The following is a 20,676-nucleotide window of genomic DNA, read 5'->3' as shown; positions in this document are numbered from 1 at the left end:
AAAGATTAGGGAAATTCCAAGTTAAGAGGGGGAAGGGAACAGGAACAATTCCTTAAATTCAGAAAGGGCAGCGTCTCACTCCTCCCCAAGTATCTGTAAACAGTCAAAGGAACCCGGAAATTATAACTGATTGATCAGTATAGGGCCAGTTTTCAGATAAATCCTATGGGCTGCTTGAGATGACAATTGTGAGAAAACTCCTTATGATAATCTTTAAAAAAAAATACAACCTTTACTTTCCATCTTAGAATCAGTACTGTGAATTGGGGGGCAGCTGGGTGGCTCAGAGGATTGAAAGCTAGGCCTAGAGACAGGAGGATTTGTGTACCCCTGGGCAAGTCACTTGACCCCCATTACCTAGCTCTTACCACTCTTCTGCCTTGGAACCAATACATAGTATTGATTCCAAGATGGAAGATGAGAGTTTAAAAAAAAAAAAATACTGTGAATTGGTTCCAAGGCAGAACAGTAGTAAGGACTAGGCAATGAGGGTGAAGTGATTTGCCCAAAGTCACCCAGCTAGGAAGAATCTGAGGCTAGATTTGAACCCAGGACCTGCCATCTCTGGGTCTGTCTCACAATCCACTGAGCCCCCTAGCTGTCCCTCTTACATCAGTCTTAGGATCTGACTGTGTTTCTGGTCAACATAACTAGATCCTTTTTATTTTTTAGAAACATGGCCCCCAGGTCAAGAATTCCTGCCCTATTATTTAATTCCACGACCAGTAAAAGAAAGGGATTTTATTTTATACAATCAAATAAAACTATATTCTGAGAAGCCTGCCAGACTGCCCAAAGGGGCCAGAACCAAAAAAAAAAAAAAAAAAATTGAGAACTTCTGCATTAAGATGGGTTGCGAGTCAGGCTGAAAGCTACATGTCTGCAGAGACCTGAATTGCATTTCAGGTTTCGCCCCTCCTTTTCCTTGCAGAATATCTTACTGCCAAACTAAACTGGCAGCCTTTCTGAAGAACCAGTCAGCTATTTAGTGCCTCTGTGGCCCCCGATGTTCCAAGCATTAAGAGGTCCAAAAGAAGCACCCAACATCGTTGTTGCCCTCTAAGAGTCTCCTGTCTACTCGGAGAGGGAGAGAAAATATATGCACACAGTATATGGGTGAAAAGCTATTTATCCAGGCTAAGCCATCCAGATAGCTGAGTAAGTGCAGTCTCCTGGAGCTGGATCCTATTTAGATAGCCTCAGGCCACCAGATGAGGCTGTTTCCCATCCCATCCAGCCTTCCACCTACTCTTCCCGCCTTCTGCTCTCTACCTCCTGCTCTGGGCAGAATAATCAAATCATTACCGATACTAATTCTGGAAAAGGTATGACTGATGACTCCCCTGTGGCTTTATTTGCCATCTCTGTGACTCGCCAAACCAAACTCTTCCTTGGCTACTGTTCCCCGGTAGGGGTTGTCTCTGCCTGGCTCCATTTTCTGGGTCTCTTGTTTTTAAAATAATTATTTCAGTTACTTGTAGAAAAAAAATCTTGACAATTATTTCCTGACAGTTTAAGGACTCAGATTTTCTCTTCCCAAGGCAGTAAATAATCTTAGACAGGTTATACCAGTGCTTTCATGAAATACACATTTCCCTGTTATTCATGCCATGACAGAAGACACTTAACATAAATCCACCGACTTAGGGTTAGAAATCGCTGCAAATTTAGGGTTAGGGTTAGAGTTTAGAGTTAGGGCTAGGGTTAGAAATCAGTGAGAATTTAGAGTTAGGGTTGAAATTTATTTATTTATTTATTATTATTAAGCCCTTAACTTCTGTGTATTGGCTCCTAGGTGGAAGAGTGGTAAGGGTGGGCAATGGGGGTCAAGTGACTTGCCCAGGGTCACACAGCTGGGAAGTGTCTGAAGCCGGATTTGAACCTAGGACCTCCCATCTCTAGGCTTGACCCTCAATCCACTGGGCTACCCAGCTGCCCCTAGGGTTGGAATTTAGGGTTAGAGTTTAGAGTTAGGGTTAGGGTTAGAAATCAGCGCAAATTTAGAGTTAGGGTTGGAATTTAGGGTTAGGGTTAGAGTTTAGGGTTAGAGTTAGGGTTAGAAATCAGCACGAATTTAGGGTTAGGGTTAGGATTAGAGACTGGAGTTCCTGAGTTCAAACTGGCCTCAGATACATCCTAGCTGAGTGACCCTGGGCAAGTCACTTAACCCCTTTTGCCTAGCCCATGCCACCCTTCTGCCTTAGAATTGATATTTAACTTTTTCTCAGAATTAAAATAATAAGGGGGCAGCTAAGTGGTTCAATAGATTGAGAGCCAGGCCTGGAGATGAGATTTGAATCTGACCTCAGACACTTCCTAGATGTGTGACCTTGGGCAAATCATTTGGCCCTATTTGCCTCAGTTTCCTCATCTGTCAAATGAGCTAGAGAAGGACATGGCAAACCACTCCAGTATCTTTGCCAAGAAAACCTCAAATGGCAACTTTGGAAATTTTATGTGTAAATTTGTTATTGGAATAAAATAAAGATAAAAGAAAATGAAAGCAAACCCCAAATGGGATCAGGAAGAATCAGATACGACTGAAACGACTAAACAACAACAAAGTTAAATCCATTTCTTTTTTTCTATCTTATTTTTTTAAGCCTTTACCTTCTGTCTTAGAATCAATACTTTGTATTGGCTCCAAGGCAGAAGAGTGATAAGGGCTAGGCAATGGGGGTCAAGTGACTTGCCCAGGGTCACACAGCTGGGAAGAGTCTGAGGCCAGATTTGAACCCAGGACCTCCCATCTCTAGGCCTGGCTCTCAATGCACTTAACCATCCAGCTGCCCCCCAGTCCATTTCTGGCAGTAAAAGATCTGACGGGGTCAAGGACTTTGGTGAGAAGCACCTTCTTTTGTGGGTCTTCAAGAGCTGTGGCTACAATTCCTGCAGAGGTAGCAGGGCTTGAACACAGGCTGTTGCGTGAGGGCATGAGCTGAAAGCATGGCTATTTCCGAGGCTCTTGGATTCAGGATCCTGGACCGTGGCTCCATCAGGGTCTAAGGGGAGATGGTGGTCAAGGTGGGGTTCATGACTTGACTTGCATGGCCCATGCTGCCTCCTGTGTCCCCCTCAGAGTGCCCTGCTGCGGTTGCTGGTGAGGACGGCTGACCCCTTGTCCACACACACAATGATTTCCCCCTTCATGATGAATGTGGAGGCTGGGCAGGAAGCAGGTCTGTCTGATATTCCTGAGGTTCTTGGGCTCAGGGCCTCAGAACCAAGGCATGATGGCAGTCCATGGGGAGATAGTGGCGTGACTTTCCCAACATACACTGCCTCCTTTGGCCCCTCACGGGTGGCCTCCTCTCACGGGAAGTCTTCAAACCCCGCTGAATGACGTCTAGTTGGGTATATCGTAATGGAGATGCATGTTCAGGTACGGCTTGATCTAGCCAGCCGCCAAGATCCCTTCCAACTCTTCTGTGAACCCCAAAGTCCTGCCCAGCTCTAAATTGACGTGGCCGACTAATGATGGCACATTTCGGGCAGCTAAAGGAGAGAATTTGTCGTGGAGCAAAGGCTTCTCGAGAACCCCTCAAAGGGTACTTGTTTTGGGACTATTTGTTGAAGTTAAATCAACAGACATTTATTAAACACTTAGTATAATCCCAGGCACTGGGCTAAGTTACAGGAATACAAATACAAGCAAAAAAAAAAAAAAAAAAGGCAGAGATTTCTTGTCTCACTTGGCTGGAGCATGAAGCTTAGAACATGTTCATTCTCTGCCTATGGGTCATCATTTCAGCCAAGCAACACACTCTGGAGGAAGGAGCCCAGGATTTGGAGTTGGATCAGTTCCTTTGTTGTTGTTGTTCAGTCATTTCAATTGTGACTGACTCTTCCGTGAGTCCATTTGGGGTTTTCTTGGCAAAGACACTAGAGGGATTTGCCATTTCCTTCTCCAGCTCATTTGACAGATGAGGAAACTGAGGCAAATAGGATTGTTATTTTCTCAGGGTCACACAGCTAAGACGCTAGAGGGATTTGCCATTTCCTTCTCCTGCTTATTTGACAGATGAGGAAACTGAGACCAAAAGAGTTTTCTTGCCAAAAACACTGGAGTGGTTAGCCATTTCCTTCTTCAGCTCATTTGACAGATGAGGAAACCGAGGCAAGCAGGATTATTATTTTCTCAGGGCCACACAGCTAAGACACTAGAGGATTTGCCATTTCCTTCTCCAGCTCATTTGACAGATGAGGAAACTGAGGCAAACAGGGTTATATGACTTTCTCAGCTAATAAGTTCCTGAGGCTAGATTTGAACTCACAGAGATGAGTCTTCCTGATGCTAAGGCCAGTTCTCTAGCCACTTTATTACCTACCTGCCCCATCAAAACTTGCATTGCTACTATTTATCTGTGTGACCTTAGGCAAAAACAGCAGCCGCCTGATAAAGTATTTGAAAGTTTGCAGTTTGTTTACCGACTCATTGGAGTCATGGGAATGCCTGTGAGGGAGATGGTTTTATTTCCCCTTTTTCCAGACATGGAAAGTGAGGCCACAGATTTGAACCCATGTCCTCTGACTTCCTGTGTTGGGCCATTTCCATTGTACTTCTGTCATTGCCTCATTAAAGGACAAAGCCACAAACATGGCATGCAGAAATGTGGTCTGATTCATGGGATTTTTTTTTTTAAACCCTGACTTTCTATCTTAGTAACAATTCTAAGACAGAAGGGTGAGGGCTAGGCAATGGGAGGTAAGTGACTTGCCCAGGGTCACCCAGCTAGGAAGTGTCTGAAGTCACATTTGAACTCAGGTCCTCACAACTCTAGGCACCATCCTACCTAACTGCCACTGGTTCATGGGATTCTAGGACCGTGGCTACAGAGACCGAAGGGACCTCCCAGGCATCTCTTCTGATGTTGTCTGAGAGCCAGTGAAAGGAAGACACCATCCCTGGAACGGTGGATGGCATCCCATCTGCCGCATGGCTTGACCAGCCAGTCATTCAGAGGGTCCTGGCTCAATGGCTGGTGGCCAGTGGCCAGTTTTCTTTCTCTGCGTCTCAGTGCCTCAGGCACTGGAGTAGGATACCAACCATTGGAGAGCCTGGGGTGAAGCTTCCAAAGCAAGCAAAGAGTCGGTCTATGTGGCTCGTCCCTCTGTGCGTCCCCAAACTCCCAGTAGCCCTTGGACCCCATGGAGGCTAGGCTGGACGCCGCCTCCTACCTTTGGCCATAATGACTCCAAAAGATGGCGCCTGGTGTTGCCCTGGCCGTGACGGTTGGGTCTACAGAGTCACTGGCAATAAATGCTCTCCGGGGATTATCTGCGGTCCAGGTTGGCTGTCTCTTGGTTTTATTACTCGTTAGTGGTGCCATATTAATGTACCTACATGCTAATGAGTCTAATTCTCTAACAGGCAGATTGGAAACTCGTGGAAGGAATTGCTTGCAGGATTTAGGCAGGGGTTAATGTTTAACTTACTTGTTTCTTGTATACGAGGATCCTAAAAGAACTAGTCCAGCGCCCTCATTTTACAAGGGAGGAAACTGAGACCCAGACAGAGTAAGGTACCAGGCTGGCCCTTTCATTCCTATTTCAGTCAGTTAAGTTGGCCTCTGGGGTAATCTTCGGGGAGATGACGGTGCCAGTAGCACCCCACCTTTCTGGCCCTTGCCAAGAACTTCCTGGTAAGCCCATGGCAGCCCAGGACACGCCCTTTGGGACCTTTCCCCCAAATCATTGCCAGAGGACAGAGCTGGCTCCAGATATAATCCTGGAATTATAGTGTTAGAGTTCTCTTATTTTCCAGGAAACTGAGGCTATAAGAGATGAAAGCCCCAAGGTCCCAGAGATAAGTGGCACACCCTGGCCTTCCTGACTCCATCCAGACTCCTCCCTAGTTATAGAGAGAATAGGAGAGAGGACCCAGGTCTGGCTGTGAGTTCAAATTTCACCTCTGGCTGATGTGACCCTGAGCAAATAGCTTAACTTTTCTGAGCCTTAATTTTCTCATCTGTAAAATGGGGATGAGTGTCTGTAGTGACTACTTCAGAGGGTTGTGCTCAGTGAGATGAGGTGTGTACATTTATTGTCATAATCCCCTATAATCGTGTAATGTTCCATGTCCAAACACATCCACAAAATGTATATTGGATGAAAGCACTGATATAATCTATATCAGACTGATTACTGCCTCTGGGGGTGGGGGAAAGGGAGAGAGGGAAGGTTGCAAAATGGCAGAAAACAATTGTCAAAAATTGGTTCTATGTGTAATTGACTAAATGTCTTACTTTAAAACAATTTTTTTAACTAAAAAAAAAACCAACATATTTACACAGATGGGACCTCATTTTGATCCTCCTGACAATTCTGATGAATAGATTAGAGGCACAGTGGATAGAGAAGTGGGAAGGAAGACTTGGGTTCAAATTCAGCATCAGACACTAACTGTGTGATCCTAAGATAGTCACTTAAATCGCTATTTACCTCAGTTTCTTCAACTGTAAAATGAGGATAATAATAGTACCTACCTACCTTCCAGGGTTGTTGTGAGGATCAAATGAGATAATGTTTGCAAACCTCAAAGGATTTATTAGGAAATGAAGGTAGTAAATTTAAATTTTTTTTAAAGATTTTTTTACTCTTTTTTTAAAACCCTAATATCTTTACATGTCCTTCTATATTAATTTTATTTGTTACAGGGCTAGGCAATGGGGGTTAAGTGACTTGCCCAGGGTCACACAGGTAAATTTAAAATTTTTTAATTTAATTTTTAGACATTTTTCCATGTTTACACAATTCATTTTCTCTCCCTCCCCTCTTCCCGCCCCACTCTTGGAACTGACAGGCAATTCCACTGAGTTATACATGTATTATCACTTGATACCTATTTCCATATTATTCATTTTTGTAATAGAGTCATCTTTTAAAACCAAAACCCTAAGAAGATTTAAATTTTATTTCAATTTTAATTAAATTTTAACTAAATTTAATTAAATTTAATTTAAATTTAAATACCATCTACCATCCAAAGTTGTTGTAAGGATCAAATAAGGTAACGTATATCAGGAGCTTTGCAAACTTGAAAGCACTATTTCATTTGAAAATTAACAAAATAAATAAAAGGTGTACAACCCACTGGCGTCCATCTACCAGAACACCCTTTGGAGGGTTTCAGTTATAACGAATCATGAAGGTATTAAAGATGTATTCAAAAGCTGATCCTAATGAGCAAAGTGCTCATGGAACAGACTTAGGGATATGTTGCTAATATTTCACACGATTGATTCCTGAATCCTTAAATCTGGATCGGAGTTAAATTTTGTTGATCTTAAATGCCAAACCTCTGCTGTTATCTCTTGTGTGTAAGCTGACAGACAAGTTTTAGGGTTCTTTGGGATGCATTCCTGAGATAAGACTGGTGCCAGCTTCCCGGAAAGTAGAAGAGTCCTGCCCCGGACACCTGGCGACCTACTGTGTTATCATCCATCCCTTTGGCTTTGTTAAAACTTTGTTAAAACCTGTTAAAACTTTTGATGTACCGAATGGGTGATGGACACCCTGCCACCCCACCTTGTGCAACTATCCTTAATAAACAGATTAGCCCCCTCATGTCCTCACGTTCCCTCTCTCTTCCCCTCTCTCTCTCTCTCTCTCTCTCTCTCTGTCTCNTGTTCATTAAGTATTTCATCACAATCATATGTTTCAACTTATTTAGCCATTCCCCCATTGATGGGCGTTTCCTCGGCTTCCAGTTCTTTGCTACTACAAAGAGAGCTGCTATAAATACTTTTAAACATAGTCTTTTCCCCTGATTACCTTAGGAAACAAACCTAATAGTGGTATTGCCAAGTCAAGAGGTATACAAAGTTTTATAACTCTTTGGGCACAACTCCAGATTGTTCTCCAAAATGCCTGGATAAATTCCCAGTTCCACCAACACATATTGGTGTCCCCATTTTTCCACATCCCCTTTGTAGGATTTCAGGTATAATGACTCATGAGAGTATTAAAGACATATTCAAAAGCTGACTCTAATGAGCAAAGTGCTCATGGACCAGATTTATGGATATATTTCTAATATTTCACATGATTGATTTCTGAATCCTTAAATTTGATTGGGGCTCAAATTTTGTGGAACTCAAACCTCTCCCACTGTCTCCAGGCTGGAAGATGGGCAAGCAAATTCACTAGCTTCTTTGTAATGCAAAAGACCTACACTCAGCATCTGAATGAGATGGTGCCAGTGTGCAGAAGGAAGAAGGACCTTCAAATGAACTTCTGGTCTGGGCATTGGCTATTCCATTGTCTTAGGATCCATCTCTTTTATCTTGTTGTTGATTACCAATTTGTTGCTAATATTTCTGCCATGACAACTGTTTGATTGACATCCCATATCCCCCATTCCTATTTTCCTTAATAAAGGTAATTCTGCTCAGTCACTCCAGAACCTCTGAACTCTGACCATCTAAGGAGCTGACAGGCTGAATGTGATGCTGATGACTCCTGTGTCTCTGTGTCTATTTTCTCTCTTTATGTCCTTCCTACCTTAATCTTTAACTTTTCCACCTGTATTCCTCCAGTTCCTGGTTTGCCTTTCAGGTGCTCAAATCCACGCAAGAATATCTTGTAGCTGTAGGTAGTCTACACCCTTCCATTTGGGTTCTCTTGTTTCCACTTTCATTGGGGTTGCTGTTGGCCAGGTTGTTGCCTCTGTTCTCCATTAGGAATCATGGGACAGCAATCGCTCGTATCCAAGAAAGGCAGCCTAACCTACCGTGAAGTCATGCTGTGTTCAGAAAAACAAGCAAGCAAAAAACAAAGGCCATATTGGTGACAGAGAGCTCCCTTGGCAAAGAATTCTATGGAACAGTACGGAAGGAAGGTAGCAGACCCAGGAAAACAATAGATTCAATGACCACAAGAGGGTAATTAGAAAGAACAAAGAATAATGTCAAAATTGAAAGCTGTGTAATCCCTGGCTACCAAATTGGTCCCAGAGAAGAGGGACCTGGACCATTATTTGATATGATATGATACTACATATTGTATTGTATTGAAGTATAGTATATTATAGTATATTATATTACATTATGTTATGTTATGTTATATTACATTATATTATGCTATATTACATTATGTCATGCTATATTGTGTCATACTATATTATGTCATGCTATATTATATTATATTACCATATCATATCATTATTCTATATTATATTATATTATGCTATATTATGCCATGCTATATTATGCTATGTTATTATATTATATCATATCATATTATATTATATTATATTCTGGAATATTATAGCTGGTTCCTAGAGTGCTTCTTTGTATTCTCCTCACTATGATCCAATGACTCCTGGAGTTAGCTCTGATGGACCCTTCCTTTTACCTAGAAACAGAAAATGCAGATTTCTTAAAGGTCCTCGGCAATCTGACTTCACCCAACTCTCCTGGCTTTATCTCCCAGGGCTATCCTCTACATAATCAATCAATAAATATTTATTCCTAGCTGTATGACCCTGAGTAAGTCACTTAACTTCACTAAGCCCCAACTTCTTAGCCCTTGCTGCTCTTCTATCTTAGAATTGATACTAAGAAGGAAGGTAAGGGTTTTTTAATACATAAGTAAATATTTATTAATGTATTAATCAATCATTTCATGCATTTAATAAATAATTTTAATAATAATTTTACTAATGATGATAATAAGCACATTTATTTATAAGATATATTGATAAGTAATCAGTAAACATTTATTAAGCACCTACTATATATACTTCTCTTTTATACTTTATCATTTCCACCTCTTTACCATGCAGCCTTATTCTCAGCTCAGGCTGTCACCAAGTAGCAAGCAGAGACTGGCAGTGAGATTTCTTACTCCGAAGGTATCTATGGGCATTTCGGAGAATGTAGAATGTAAGCTTCCTGAGGGCAGGCCTATTTGTTTTTTTTTCCTCTCTATTTGGTTTATATCACCAGTGCCTAACTTACTGTCTTGTCACACAGTAGGCCCTTAATAAATGCTCTTTAGAAGACTCGTACAAAAATATTTATAGCTGCGCTCTTTGTAGTGGAAAAAATTGGAAAATGAGAGGATGCCCTTTGATTGGGGAATGGCTGAACAAATTGTGGTATCTATTGGTGATGGAATACTATTGTGCTCAAAGGAATAATGAACTGGAGGGATTCCATGTGAACTGGAACAACCTCCAGGAATTGATGCAGACTGAAAGGAACAGAATCAGGAGAACATTGTACACAGAGACTGATACATTATGGTACAATTGAACATAATGGACTTCTGTACTAGCAGCAATGCAATGACCCAGGACAATTCTGAGGGACTTATGAGAAAGAATGCTGTCCACATCCAGAGAAAGAACTGTGGGAGTAAAAACACAGAGGAAAAACAACTTGGTCACATGGATTGATGGGGATATGATTGGGGATGTAGACTTTTAATGACCACCCCAGTACAACTATCAATAATATGGTCTTGATCAATGACACTTGTAAAACCCAGTGGAATTGCGCGTCAGCTATGGGAGAGGGATGGGGTGGGGGGGAGGGAAAGAATATGAATCATGTAACCATGGTACAATATTTTAAATTAATAAATTAAATAAACTTTTAAAGTAAAAAATAAATGCTCTTTGGATTGGGCTGGATGGGAGAGGGAGATGAAGATGGAGCTGGAAGGCTGTTGTTACCATGGCATGAGCCTTATTTACCCTCTTTGGACATTCTAGCAGGCTGGCACAGGCTCACATTATTTTTTTTTTGTCTTTTTTTCCCCTAGTTTTTGGCTCAGCTGATGATGTTTCTAATCAGTTTCATAAGTTCAGTGTTCTGTGGCCACTTGGGAAAGCTGGAGCTCGATGCTGTCACCCTTGCAATTGCTGTATGTATTACCTTCTCAGTGTGCTACTCAGTAAAGTTGGGTTTATGGCAGTCAACCTGTAACTAATCCGAGGTCGCTGTGCTTCTTGGTCGCCAAAATGGGAAGATTACTCAGCTGGGAAGCAGGAGCTGTCATCTCGAATTAGTGGGTCTGACCTATGAATTAGTTAGCTATTTGTCCTGGTGATAAACTCAGGCTTAAAGGTAGGGAGGAGAAATCAGCAAAATTCCATTTCATACCCATTCCTCCTCACCTCCCCCCAAGCCTAGAACTGAAAAGAAGCCACAGGTCCCAAGTGCCAGGCAATGTGCTGGGGTACTGGAGATTTAAAGGAAAGGAAGAAGGAAGAAAGGAAGGAAAGAAAAAGAATGAAAGAGAGAAGGAAGGAAAGAAAAGAAAGAGGGAGAAAAAGAAAGAGAGCTTTTGCCCTCATAGAATTTACATTCTAAGGGGGACATAACATGTACGTGGGTAGTAAACTACAATATACTGGGGGCAGCTGGGTTGCTCAGTGGTTAGAATGCCAGGCCTGGAGAATGGATGTCTTATATTCAAATGTGACCTCAGACACTTCTGAACTGTGTGACCTTGGGCAAGTCACTTGACCCCCATGGCATAGCCTATATTGCTCTTCTACCTTGGAAGTCTAAGACAGAAGGTAAGGCTTTAAAATATATATCATGTGTATATATACACAAATATAAATAAAAACAAAATATACAATCAAAACAAAATGCATACAAAGTGAGGAGGCGAGACTCTAGCAAGCAGGTCAAAAGGAGAAGCCCCAGGCTGGACTGGTCTTGAGTTCCAGTGTAAGAATAGCTAGCCTTTACCTAGTACTTTAAGGTTAACAGATGTGTTGTATGTAGTCCCTCTTTTTATCCTCATAATAGTCCTAGGAGGTAGGGGCTATTGTTTTCCTCACTTTACGGACGAGGAAACTGAGACAAACAGGTAAAATGACTTGCCCAGGAGCTAGTACCTGAAGCTGGGTTTGAACTCAAGCCTTCCCAACTCCAGATCTATCTACCACACCACTTGGATCCTTCCAGGACCCAATAACGAGGCTCCTCTAGCGGGTCTTGAGCTGATTGACAAGGGCAGAATTCTCACACGCATTGAAGAAGGAAAGGGTTGTGGCTTCTTGTCTTTGGGTTGATGGCTGCCATTTTGCTTTCTCTCCATGACTTTACATCTAGGTTATAAATGTCACTGGCATTTCAGTTGGATTTGGCTTGGCTTCAGCCTGTGATACACTCATCTCCCAGGTAAGGAGGCTGTCAGGATCTGGGGTTGGCCCTCACCTAGAGAACAGTAAAATGAGCATCATAGCAAGAGATTCTAGGAAGGCTGTAGAGACAGAGACAAGACCATTGTTGCCAAAGACAGGCCATGGTCTTGCTCTTTTTTTTTTTTTTAAACTCTGCTTTCTGCCTTAGAATCAATACTGTGTATTGGTTCCAAGGCAGAAGAGCAGTAAGGGCTAGGCAATGGGGGTTAAGTGACTTGCCCAGGGTCACACAGCTAGGAAGTATCTGTGGCTAGATTTTAACCCTGGAGCTCTCGTCTCTTGGCCTGGCTCTCAGTCCATTGAGCTACCCAGCTGCCCCTTCTGACTCTACTTCTTAAGAGGAACAAGTAAGAGAGGTAAAGAGGAGAAAGACAGAAGACTTCGGTCCAAATTCAACCTCTGATACTTCCTGCTGTTGTGCCTTTGGATAAATCCCTTCACCTCCCTGGACCTCAGTTTCCACATCTGTAAAATAAGGTTGGATTAGAGATGGCTTTGAAGGGTCTCTCTGGCTCTCCATCTATGAAGATCTTTGCTCTTCCTTGTATGATGTTGAGCCTCAATTTTCCTCATCTGTAAAACGAGGGAATTGGACTTGATAGCCTCAGAAGTCTCTTTGGTTCTACCACAGCATCACTGAGCAGGGGATGAGAGAGAACCAATTACACTGAGAGAAAAGATAGGGGGGGGGGGTCAGGTGCCTCATGCAGGGACCTGACCTGAGCTCAACTTTATGGCCGTGGGCCTTGAGACCCAGGATTGAGGCTTGAGGAGTTGATGGAATTATGGAATGTTAGAACTAGAAAGAAACCTTGGATGCCCTCTTGAGCATGAGGCTCAGTGAGAGATGATGCCAAGCAAAGGCACATAGGCAGTCAAGTGTCACATTTAGGACTAAGTCACAAGACATCCAGCCTAGAAGGGACCTTATTGTTGTTCAGTATTTCAGTTGTGTCCCATTCTTCATGACCCCCTTTGGAGTTTTCTTTGGCAAAGATACTCGACTCATTTGCCATTTTCTTCAGCTCATTTGACAAATGAGGAGACTGAGGCAAGCAGGGTTCGGGGTTTTCTTGGCAAAGATGCTNTTGACAAATGAGGAGACTGAGGCAAGCAGGGTTCGGGGTTTTCTTGGCAAAGATGCTGGAGTGGTTTGCCATTTTTCTCTCCAGCTCATTTTCCAGACAAGGAAACTGAGGCAAATAGGGTGAAGCGATTTGCCCAGGGTCACAAGGCTGGTAAGTGTCTGAAGCCAAATTTGAACTCAGGAAGTTGAAGCTTCCTGACATCGTTTCCCAGCACTCTCTTCTCTGTGCCATTTAGCTGCCCTGAGGCCAGGTTTAAATTCTGGCTCTGATCCACACTGGCTGAGGGCTCTTGGATCCAAATCTATGCTTTAGGGTCTCTTTCCCAGACTCTAAGTCACAAAGCAGGAGCCCATCTGAACTAGTGAAAGGAGTTTCTACCTCTGGGAGTTCCCTAACCCATTAAACTCCCAGGTCCAGTGCCTATCTTTGAGTTATTTCTGCCCTGTTTTGCAGGCTTCCTTAAAGTAATAGTCTTTCCTCACTTTACCTTAGAGTCCTTTTCCCTTTGTTCTGAGGGCTGGAGACTCCCCCCCCCCCCAGTTCCTTGGGTGAGGAAGCTAAAGCAGGGGCAAAGATGAGCACAATTTAACCCGAGAACCAGGAGCCACCCCTGCTCCTGCCTGGGCGCCCGCTGGGAGCTGATCTTTCCCAGCTGTCTAGCCATGGATCTCAGGGCATCATCTATTTGCTCTGGACTCTTGTCTCGACTTCTCAAAAAAATGTCTCTGGGAAAACAGACTTATGTTTTCTCTTCCCAGGATGTATTCTTGGAGAAATTCATCCTCTGTAGCGCTCCCAGCCCAGCTCTGACCTCTGTTTCCAGTAGGAGCCCAGGAAGCTGTGTTGGGTCTTGTTTTCTCCAAGAACTTAAATTCTAGATTTCAGGACTGAATGAATTCCTTTGTGTTTGGCCGATAGGAAATATCCTGCTTGTTTATTTGCCCCTGAGCCAGGCTTTCTTTGTTAGAGATGATCATAGGACTGCCCTCAGGATTCGAGTTCCTGAGCTGGAAAGGAACTCAGAAGTCACTTAGTTCAACCCTCAGTGAACAGATAGGGGCAAAGGGGATCAAAGTGACTGACCCACGGTCACCTGGGAAATAAGTAGGCAGGACCCCGATTTGAACTCAGGATCTCCGATTCCAAATGTGTCCTTTCTTCTGCATGATGCTTGCCGTGGGATCGCAGATTATGAACTGAATAAAGACTTGAAGACTATCGACTCCAACCTTGTTATTTTACCCAGGAAGAAAGGGAAATGGAGAGAGATTAAGGAACCTGACGTGTACATGCCAGGATAGAATTCTGTTGCCAAAACACCCATCACTTAGATTGACTTGGCCCAGTTTTTGCAAAACTAAAATGATCCAGGTTTGCTTGTGAAAAGTTACATGGATGGAGTCAGGGAGACCCAAGTTCAGATCCTACCTCACCTACTTACTAGCTGGGTGACCCAGGCAAGTCCTTAAACCTCTAGGGTAGTGATTCCCAAAGTGGGCGCCACCGCCCCCTGGTGGGTGCTGCAGTGATCCAGGAGAGCAGTGATGGCCACAGGTGCATTTATCTTTCCTATTCATTGCTATTAAAATTTTTAAAAATTAATTTCTAGGGGGCTAAGTCATATTTTTTCTGGAAAGGGGGCGGTAGGCCAAAAAAGTTTGGGAACCACTGCTCTAGGGGAAGGTAGGGTGAGGAGAGGAAAACAGAAAGTGCCTTACTTCAGAGAAATTTCATTCCCTGTTTCCTACCTCAGTGACTTTGTCCAAGTTGTTTCAGATGCCAGTGATGCCTTTCACTTCCACCTGTCAGGATCTTAGCTTCTTTCCAGACTCAGTTCAAGGCTGGCTTCTTCTAAGAAGACTTTCCTGATGTCTCTCCCATCTCCTGTCGCCTTCCATGTTTATTTTTCTGGAAACCCAGATGCAGCCTCCCTGTCACAGTTTGCCCTGAAGTGACCCAGGTTCCTTGTCATCCCCTCCTCCTGCTTCTTGCTCTTGGCTCAGTAACCAAAGCAGAACTAATTGCACACCCGTATATATATATACACACTGTGAGGCATTGTATTAGCCACATAATACAGTATATTAGAATGTCATTGCTGCTAGAAAGGGAGGGTCCATTGGCTGCCCCACTTCCCTCCGCTGCATCTCCCCATCACTACCTTCTCTGGCCACTTTAAACTCCTCGAGGGCAGGAACTGCTACATTCTTGTCTGTCTGCCCAGTGCCTCAGCACGTAATAGATGCCAGTAGATGGGGGAGGTAAAGGGAGACTCCACTGATTTCCTACTGCCATCTGAGAAGCGTTTTTCTGGGCTTCTAGAGAGTCAGGAAGACTCAAAGCTGGTCTAAGATCCCAGACAAGTCACTTAGCTCTGTTTGCCTCAGTTTTCTCATCTGTAAGAATGAGATGGAGAAGGCAATGGCAAACCACTACTATATCTAGCTGTGTGACCCTGGGCAAGCCATTCATTTTGTTTGCCTCAGTTTCCTCATCTGTAAAAATGAGCTGGAGAAGGAAATGGCAAACCACACCAGTTAGCTTTGCTAAGAAAACCCCAAATAGGGTCATGATGAATAAGACATGTCTGAATAACAATAGTAAATAAAGTAATGGGGAAATGTCCCCAGTGGAATGTTTCCTGTTGTCTTTTTATGCCCAGAGGCTAGCACAGTGCTAGGCACATAGTAAATAGGAAAGTTTGTTTGATACCCTCCAAACTAATGGCTCTCTCTGCCTCCTGTGGACCTCTCAGACTTATGGCAGCCGCAACCTGAAGTATGTTGGGGTCATCGTTCAAAGAGGAATCCTCATGCTTCTCCTCTGCTGTTTCCCCTGCTGGGCGGTCTTCATTAACACGGAGCAGATCCTACTTCTTTTTAGGCAGGATCCAGATGTGTCCAGGTGAGCCTCTTTCTGCCTCAGTGTCCCTATCTGTCCAATGGGAATAATGACAGGATATGCCTCCCAGGGCTGTTGTGAGGAACAAATGAGATAAAATATATGAAGTGCTTTGCATATCTTAGAATGCTATATAATAGTAAAGCTATTATTATTATTATTATTGCTACTTTTACTAATGATTATTAGTTTCCTCAGTGTCCTCATCTGTCCAATGGGATTAATGACAGCACTTCTCTCCCAGGGTTATTTTAAAGATCAGATGAGATAAGCACTTTGCAAATCCTAGAGTGGCGTATAATAGTTATAGCTATTATTATTGTTACTTCTACTAATAATTACTCGTCTATACTTACTTTAAAGAGATTCAGGGCCCAGAAAAAGGAGGGGAGGGGGGCAGAGAGCCAGAACTAGAGACAGGAGGTCCTGAGGGTTCAAATCTTGCCTCAGACACTTCCTAACTGAGTGACCCTGGACAAGCCACTTAACCCCCTTACTGCTAGCCCTTCTGCCTTGGAGCCAATACACAGTATTGATTCCAAGAAGGAAGATAAGAGTTAAAAAAAAAAGGTGGGGGTCAATAGAATTGCTTATCAGCTCCAGGAAGGGGGAGGGAAGAGGGAAGGGAGACAACATGAATTGTGTAACCATGGGAAAAGGTGTAAATTTGTTATTAGAATAATATAAAGAAAAAAAAAATTTAAACCTTACCTTCCACCTTAAAATCAATTCTATGAATTGGTTCCAAGGCAGAAGAGTAATAAGGGCTAGGCAATGGAGGTTAAGTGACTTGCCCAGGGTCACACAGCTAGGAAAAAGGAAAAAAAAATTTTAAACAGTCAGTGGACAGAGTGAAACGTTGGGTGGTAAATCAGAGGCTCCCTTTGTGCGCGCTCTCTCTCTCTCTGTCTCTCTCTCTCTCTCTGTCTCTCTCTCTCTCTCTGTCTCTCTCTCTCTCTCTGTCTCTCTCTCTCTCTCTCTCTGTCTCTCTCTCTCTGTCTCTGTCTGTCTCTGTCTGTCTGTCTGTCTGTCTGTCTGTCTGTCTCTCTCTCTCTCTCTCTGTTTTTGGCTAGTGGTACAGACCTTTCATTTCCTCTCATGCCCACTACCTGCCCCCTAGAAGCATCCTGGCCATTGGTTTGCTGCTTCTGGGCTGAAACTTGTTTCTGACTCTAGATGCAAAGAGTTTAGAATTTCAGCCCTAAAACTCCTTTGGAGAAATTCCACCAGAATAGAGGCCTGTGAGGGGGGAGAGCCTAAACCAAGCCGATAAGAACTTAAGAAAACCTTTTGTCCTGAAACTAAGGTCCCCCCCCCCAAATGAGGAAGTAATTGGACTTTGAGGTGACAAGCTGGCTTTGGAATGTGGGGATTATAATAATCTCCCTGTGCGTAAGCAGGCTGGTCACATTTAAATGCTTGAGCCCAGGGCCAGCCTGAGAGCCGGAGCCAGGCACAGCCAATTGCCTGCTAGCCCAGACCCTTGTTTCTTTCTCCTTAAAGTGGGGGGCACCAATGACGCTTCTCTCTTTTCTTTTGCTTTGATTATTTAGGCTTACCCAGACCTACGTCCTGATCTTCATCCCTGCTCTTCCTGTAAGTTCCCAGGGACCAAAGGGCTCGTTTTGTGGGGTGTTTCGGTACAGAATAATGAAGATAAAGGTTTGAGTCCCAAGAGAAGTGAACACTGCGGGCATCCCAGGGACAAGGTTCACTGGGTCAGGGGGGCATTTACCCAACAAGGCGCATCTTAACTCGGGGTTATGTTCTAAAGAGAATGGCCAAAATCACATTGGAAAATCCTTTAAGCTCCACCATAAAGTATGATTTATTTTTTTTAATCCCTTACTTTCTTAGGATTGATATTAAGTAAGGGTTAGGCAGAGGAGTTAAGTGACTTGCCCAGGGTCACACAGCTAATGTATAAATGGAGATTTTGAACCTTGAACTGCATCCCCTGTAAGTCTCTTAGTATTTCCCCAAATTCCCTTTAATCTCTCCTGCGCCTCCACATTTGCGTAGTCACGTTATTGTTTTATAGTTGGCTATAACTCCTCCTTCTTCCTCTTTTGCTCTTGGGAGCCGACTGGTTAGTATCTTTTAATTAGTGTTTTATGTTAGTTTATTATCCATAAAACTTTATAAAAAATATAATATTTAGTTAATGAACATTCATTTTAAAATCCACACTAGGAAGTGCCTGAGGCCAGATTTGAACTCAGGACTTCATGTCTCTGAACTTGGCTATCTCTTAACTGAGCCACCTAGATGCCGCTGGAACAGAATTTTAAGTTAACATTTTTCTCCATCAAGCACCTAAGTCTAGACAAGAGGACAATCAATCACGTCCTAATTTGTAACTTCTGTCCATTCCCATAGTGTTCGCCTCGATGATATATGTGTAAACCAGTGGAATTGCTTCTCCAGGAAGGGAAGGGAGGGAGACGACAAGAATCATGGAACTGTGGAAAAAAAATAAAATAGAATCCATCCCCCCCCAAAAGTGCTCACATCTGGTTGCCCCCCCAATTTAGGCTCTCTCGAATTATGAGTTATGAGCTAGCGCCTGCCCTGGATGGGGCTAAACTAGATGAAACTGAGAGATCGGGAAGTGGAGCTTTCAGCTTGGCAGGCGGCCATCCAGTGTCACAGGGAAGGGAAATGAGCATTTTGGTTGCCATAGGATGAGGAAGTTCCACTCGCCTAGAATTCCGACCCCCTTAGGTCCTGGGAGGATGGATCTGGGTTCAGATTCTAGCTCTACAGTCTTTGTGACCCAAGTCAAGTCTTTTTCCCTTTCTTGGCCTCAGTTTCCCCACTTATAAAATGGGGAGGTTGGACGATATGGTTTCTTAGGGCTGGACTTTCCACTTCTTCCACATCTGACAAGCCAAACTTCATGGTGCTCATAGAAATACAGAACAGGAGAAATGGGAGGAAATGAATCATGGTCATTGAGAGGTGGAAGGAAAAACTCAGGGACCATCTTGTTCAGCCTATACTGGAAAAAAAAATCCCCACTTTAGCATAGCAGCCAATGGGGCCAACCAATGATGGGGTGCATAGTAATCCCTTAATTCATGCTCATTGATTGACTGATGACTTGAAGGCCTCCTACAAGGGGGAATCCACTCTGGGAGAGCTTTCCCTGACATCAGTCCTTAGTTCTTCCCCAGGAGGCCAAAAAGAACAAATCTGATCCCTTTCCCACCTCGGAGCTCTTTAGATAACACAAAGATGGCTAGAATGTCACCCTCCTCTCCAGACTAAACATCCCCATTTCCTTTTCACGGGCTTCCTGCAACACACCTTTCTGGACACTCTCCTATTTCTCAGAGTTCTTCTTCAACTGTTGCTCCCAGAGCTAAACAGAGCCATCTAGATGTGGTCTGATTAGGGCAGAGTGCCTTCAGGCTTCCTTATTTGGGGAAGCTCTGTCTCTCTCTTAATGCAGCCCAAGATCATATTAGTTTTGTTGTTTGTTTGTTGCCAGTTCATCATGCTGCAGGCTCTTACGGAACCCATTGTTCTTGGAAATCTCCAGATCCTTTTTTTTTTTTAATAAATGATAAATGCTCCCCATCCTTGACACCTGCATCCTGTATTTGTGAAATGAAAAATTTTTAACTCTTATCTTCCATCTTAGAATAAATACCGTGCCTTGGTTACAAAGCAGAGAGCAGAAGGGTAAGGGCTTGGCAGTGGAAGTAAAGTGACTTGCTCAGGGTCACCTAATGAGGAAATGTCTCGAGGCCAGTTCTGAATCTAGGATCTCCTGTCTCTAAGCCTTGCTCTCAATTTACTAAGCTACCTAGCTAACTCCTAAAATGAATTTTATTAAAGATTTCGATTAGATTCACTCCATGCTTTAGCTCCATGCTGGTGAACCTGTGGCTCACATGCCAGAGGGTGCTGCTTCCTTCCCCGTCTCCATCACGCCTGAAGACATTTTTTAACATCTTCCACTCCTCTGCCCAGCAGCCTAATGGGAGAGCTTCCTCCCTTCACTGTCTGGGGTAAGGAGGCAGCCCACATGCAGCAGGAGGGTGCCGTTTGGACAGATGTTCTCCGAAAGGTTCACCATCACTGCTTTAGCTTGTCAAGATCTTTTTGGTTCCTGATCATTATCCTTTGTGTTAGCCATTCCCCCCAGTTCTGTGTCAGTTGCAAATTAGATGGTGCTGCCATCTATACTTTTACCCAAATCATTGATAACAAATATTCAACAATATATGGCGAAGCATAGATCTCTGGAGCAGTCCACTGGGGACCATTAACAACTGGTCTCTGAGTCTGATTGCTCAACCAGTTCCAATTCCATCAAATTATATTCATAGCTAGTCCACCTCTCTCCGTATTCTCTACAGGAAAAACACCAGATATTTTACTAAATTGTTTGTTAGGATCCAGTAAACTATTATGGATAAATGATCATTCAGTCATTTTTCAGCCGTGTCCAATTCTTTGTGACTCTACTTGGGGTTTTCTTGGCAGAGATACTGGAGTCATTTTCCATTTCCTTCA

General features: G+C 43.4%; 1 protein-coding gene across 1 annotated transcript in view; it reads left to right on the top strand.

Annotated features, from left to right (window-relative positions):
• The window catches only part of LOC123244493 (multidrug and toxin extrusion protein 1-like), a 61,995-nt gene that overhangs the window by 5,008 nt on the left and 36,311 nt on the right, over positions 1-20,676 (top strand). The window contains exons 2-5 of the mRNA XM_044673004.1: positions 10,768-10,869; positions 12,072-12,140; positions 16,007-16,155; positions 17,706-17,748. Coding sequence (XP_044528939.1) covers positions 10,768-10,869; positions 12,072-12,140; positions 16,007-16,155; positions 17,706-17,748 — 363 coding nt within the window. The remainder of the gene's footprint in view (positions 1-10,767; positions 10,870-12,071; positions 12,141-16,006; positions 16,156-17,705; positions 17,749-20,676) is intronic.

The sequence above is a fragment of the Gracilinanus agilis genome, chromosome 4 (genome assembly GCF_016433145.1).
Source record: "Gracilinanus agilis isolate LMUSP501 chromosome 4, AgileGrace, whole genome shotgun sequence".
In the NCBI taxonomy this organism is placed as follows: Eukaryota; Metazoa; Chordata; class Mammalia; order Didelphimorphia; family Didelphidae; genus Gracilinanus; species Gracilinanus agilis.
This window is presented reverse-complemented; position numbering and strand designations above follow the sequence as displayed.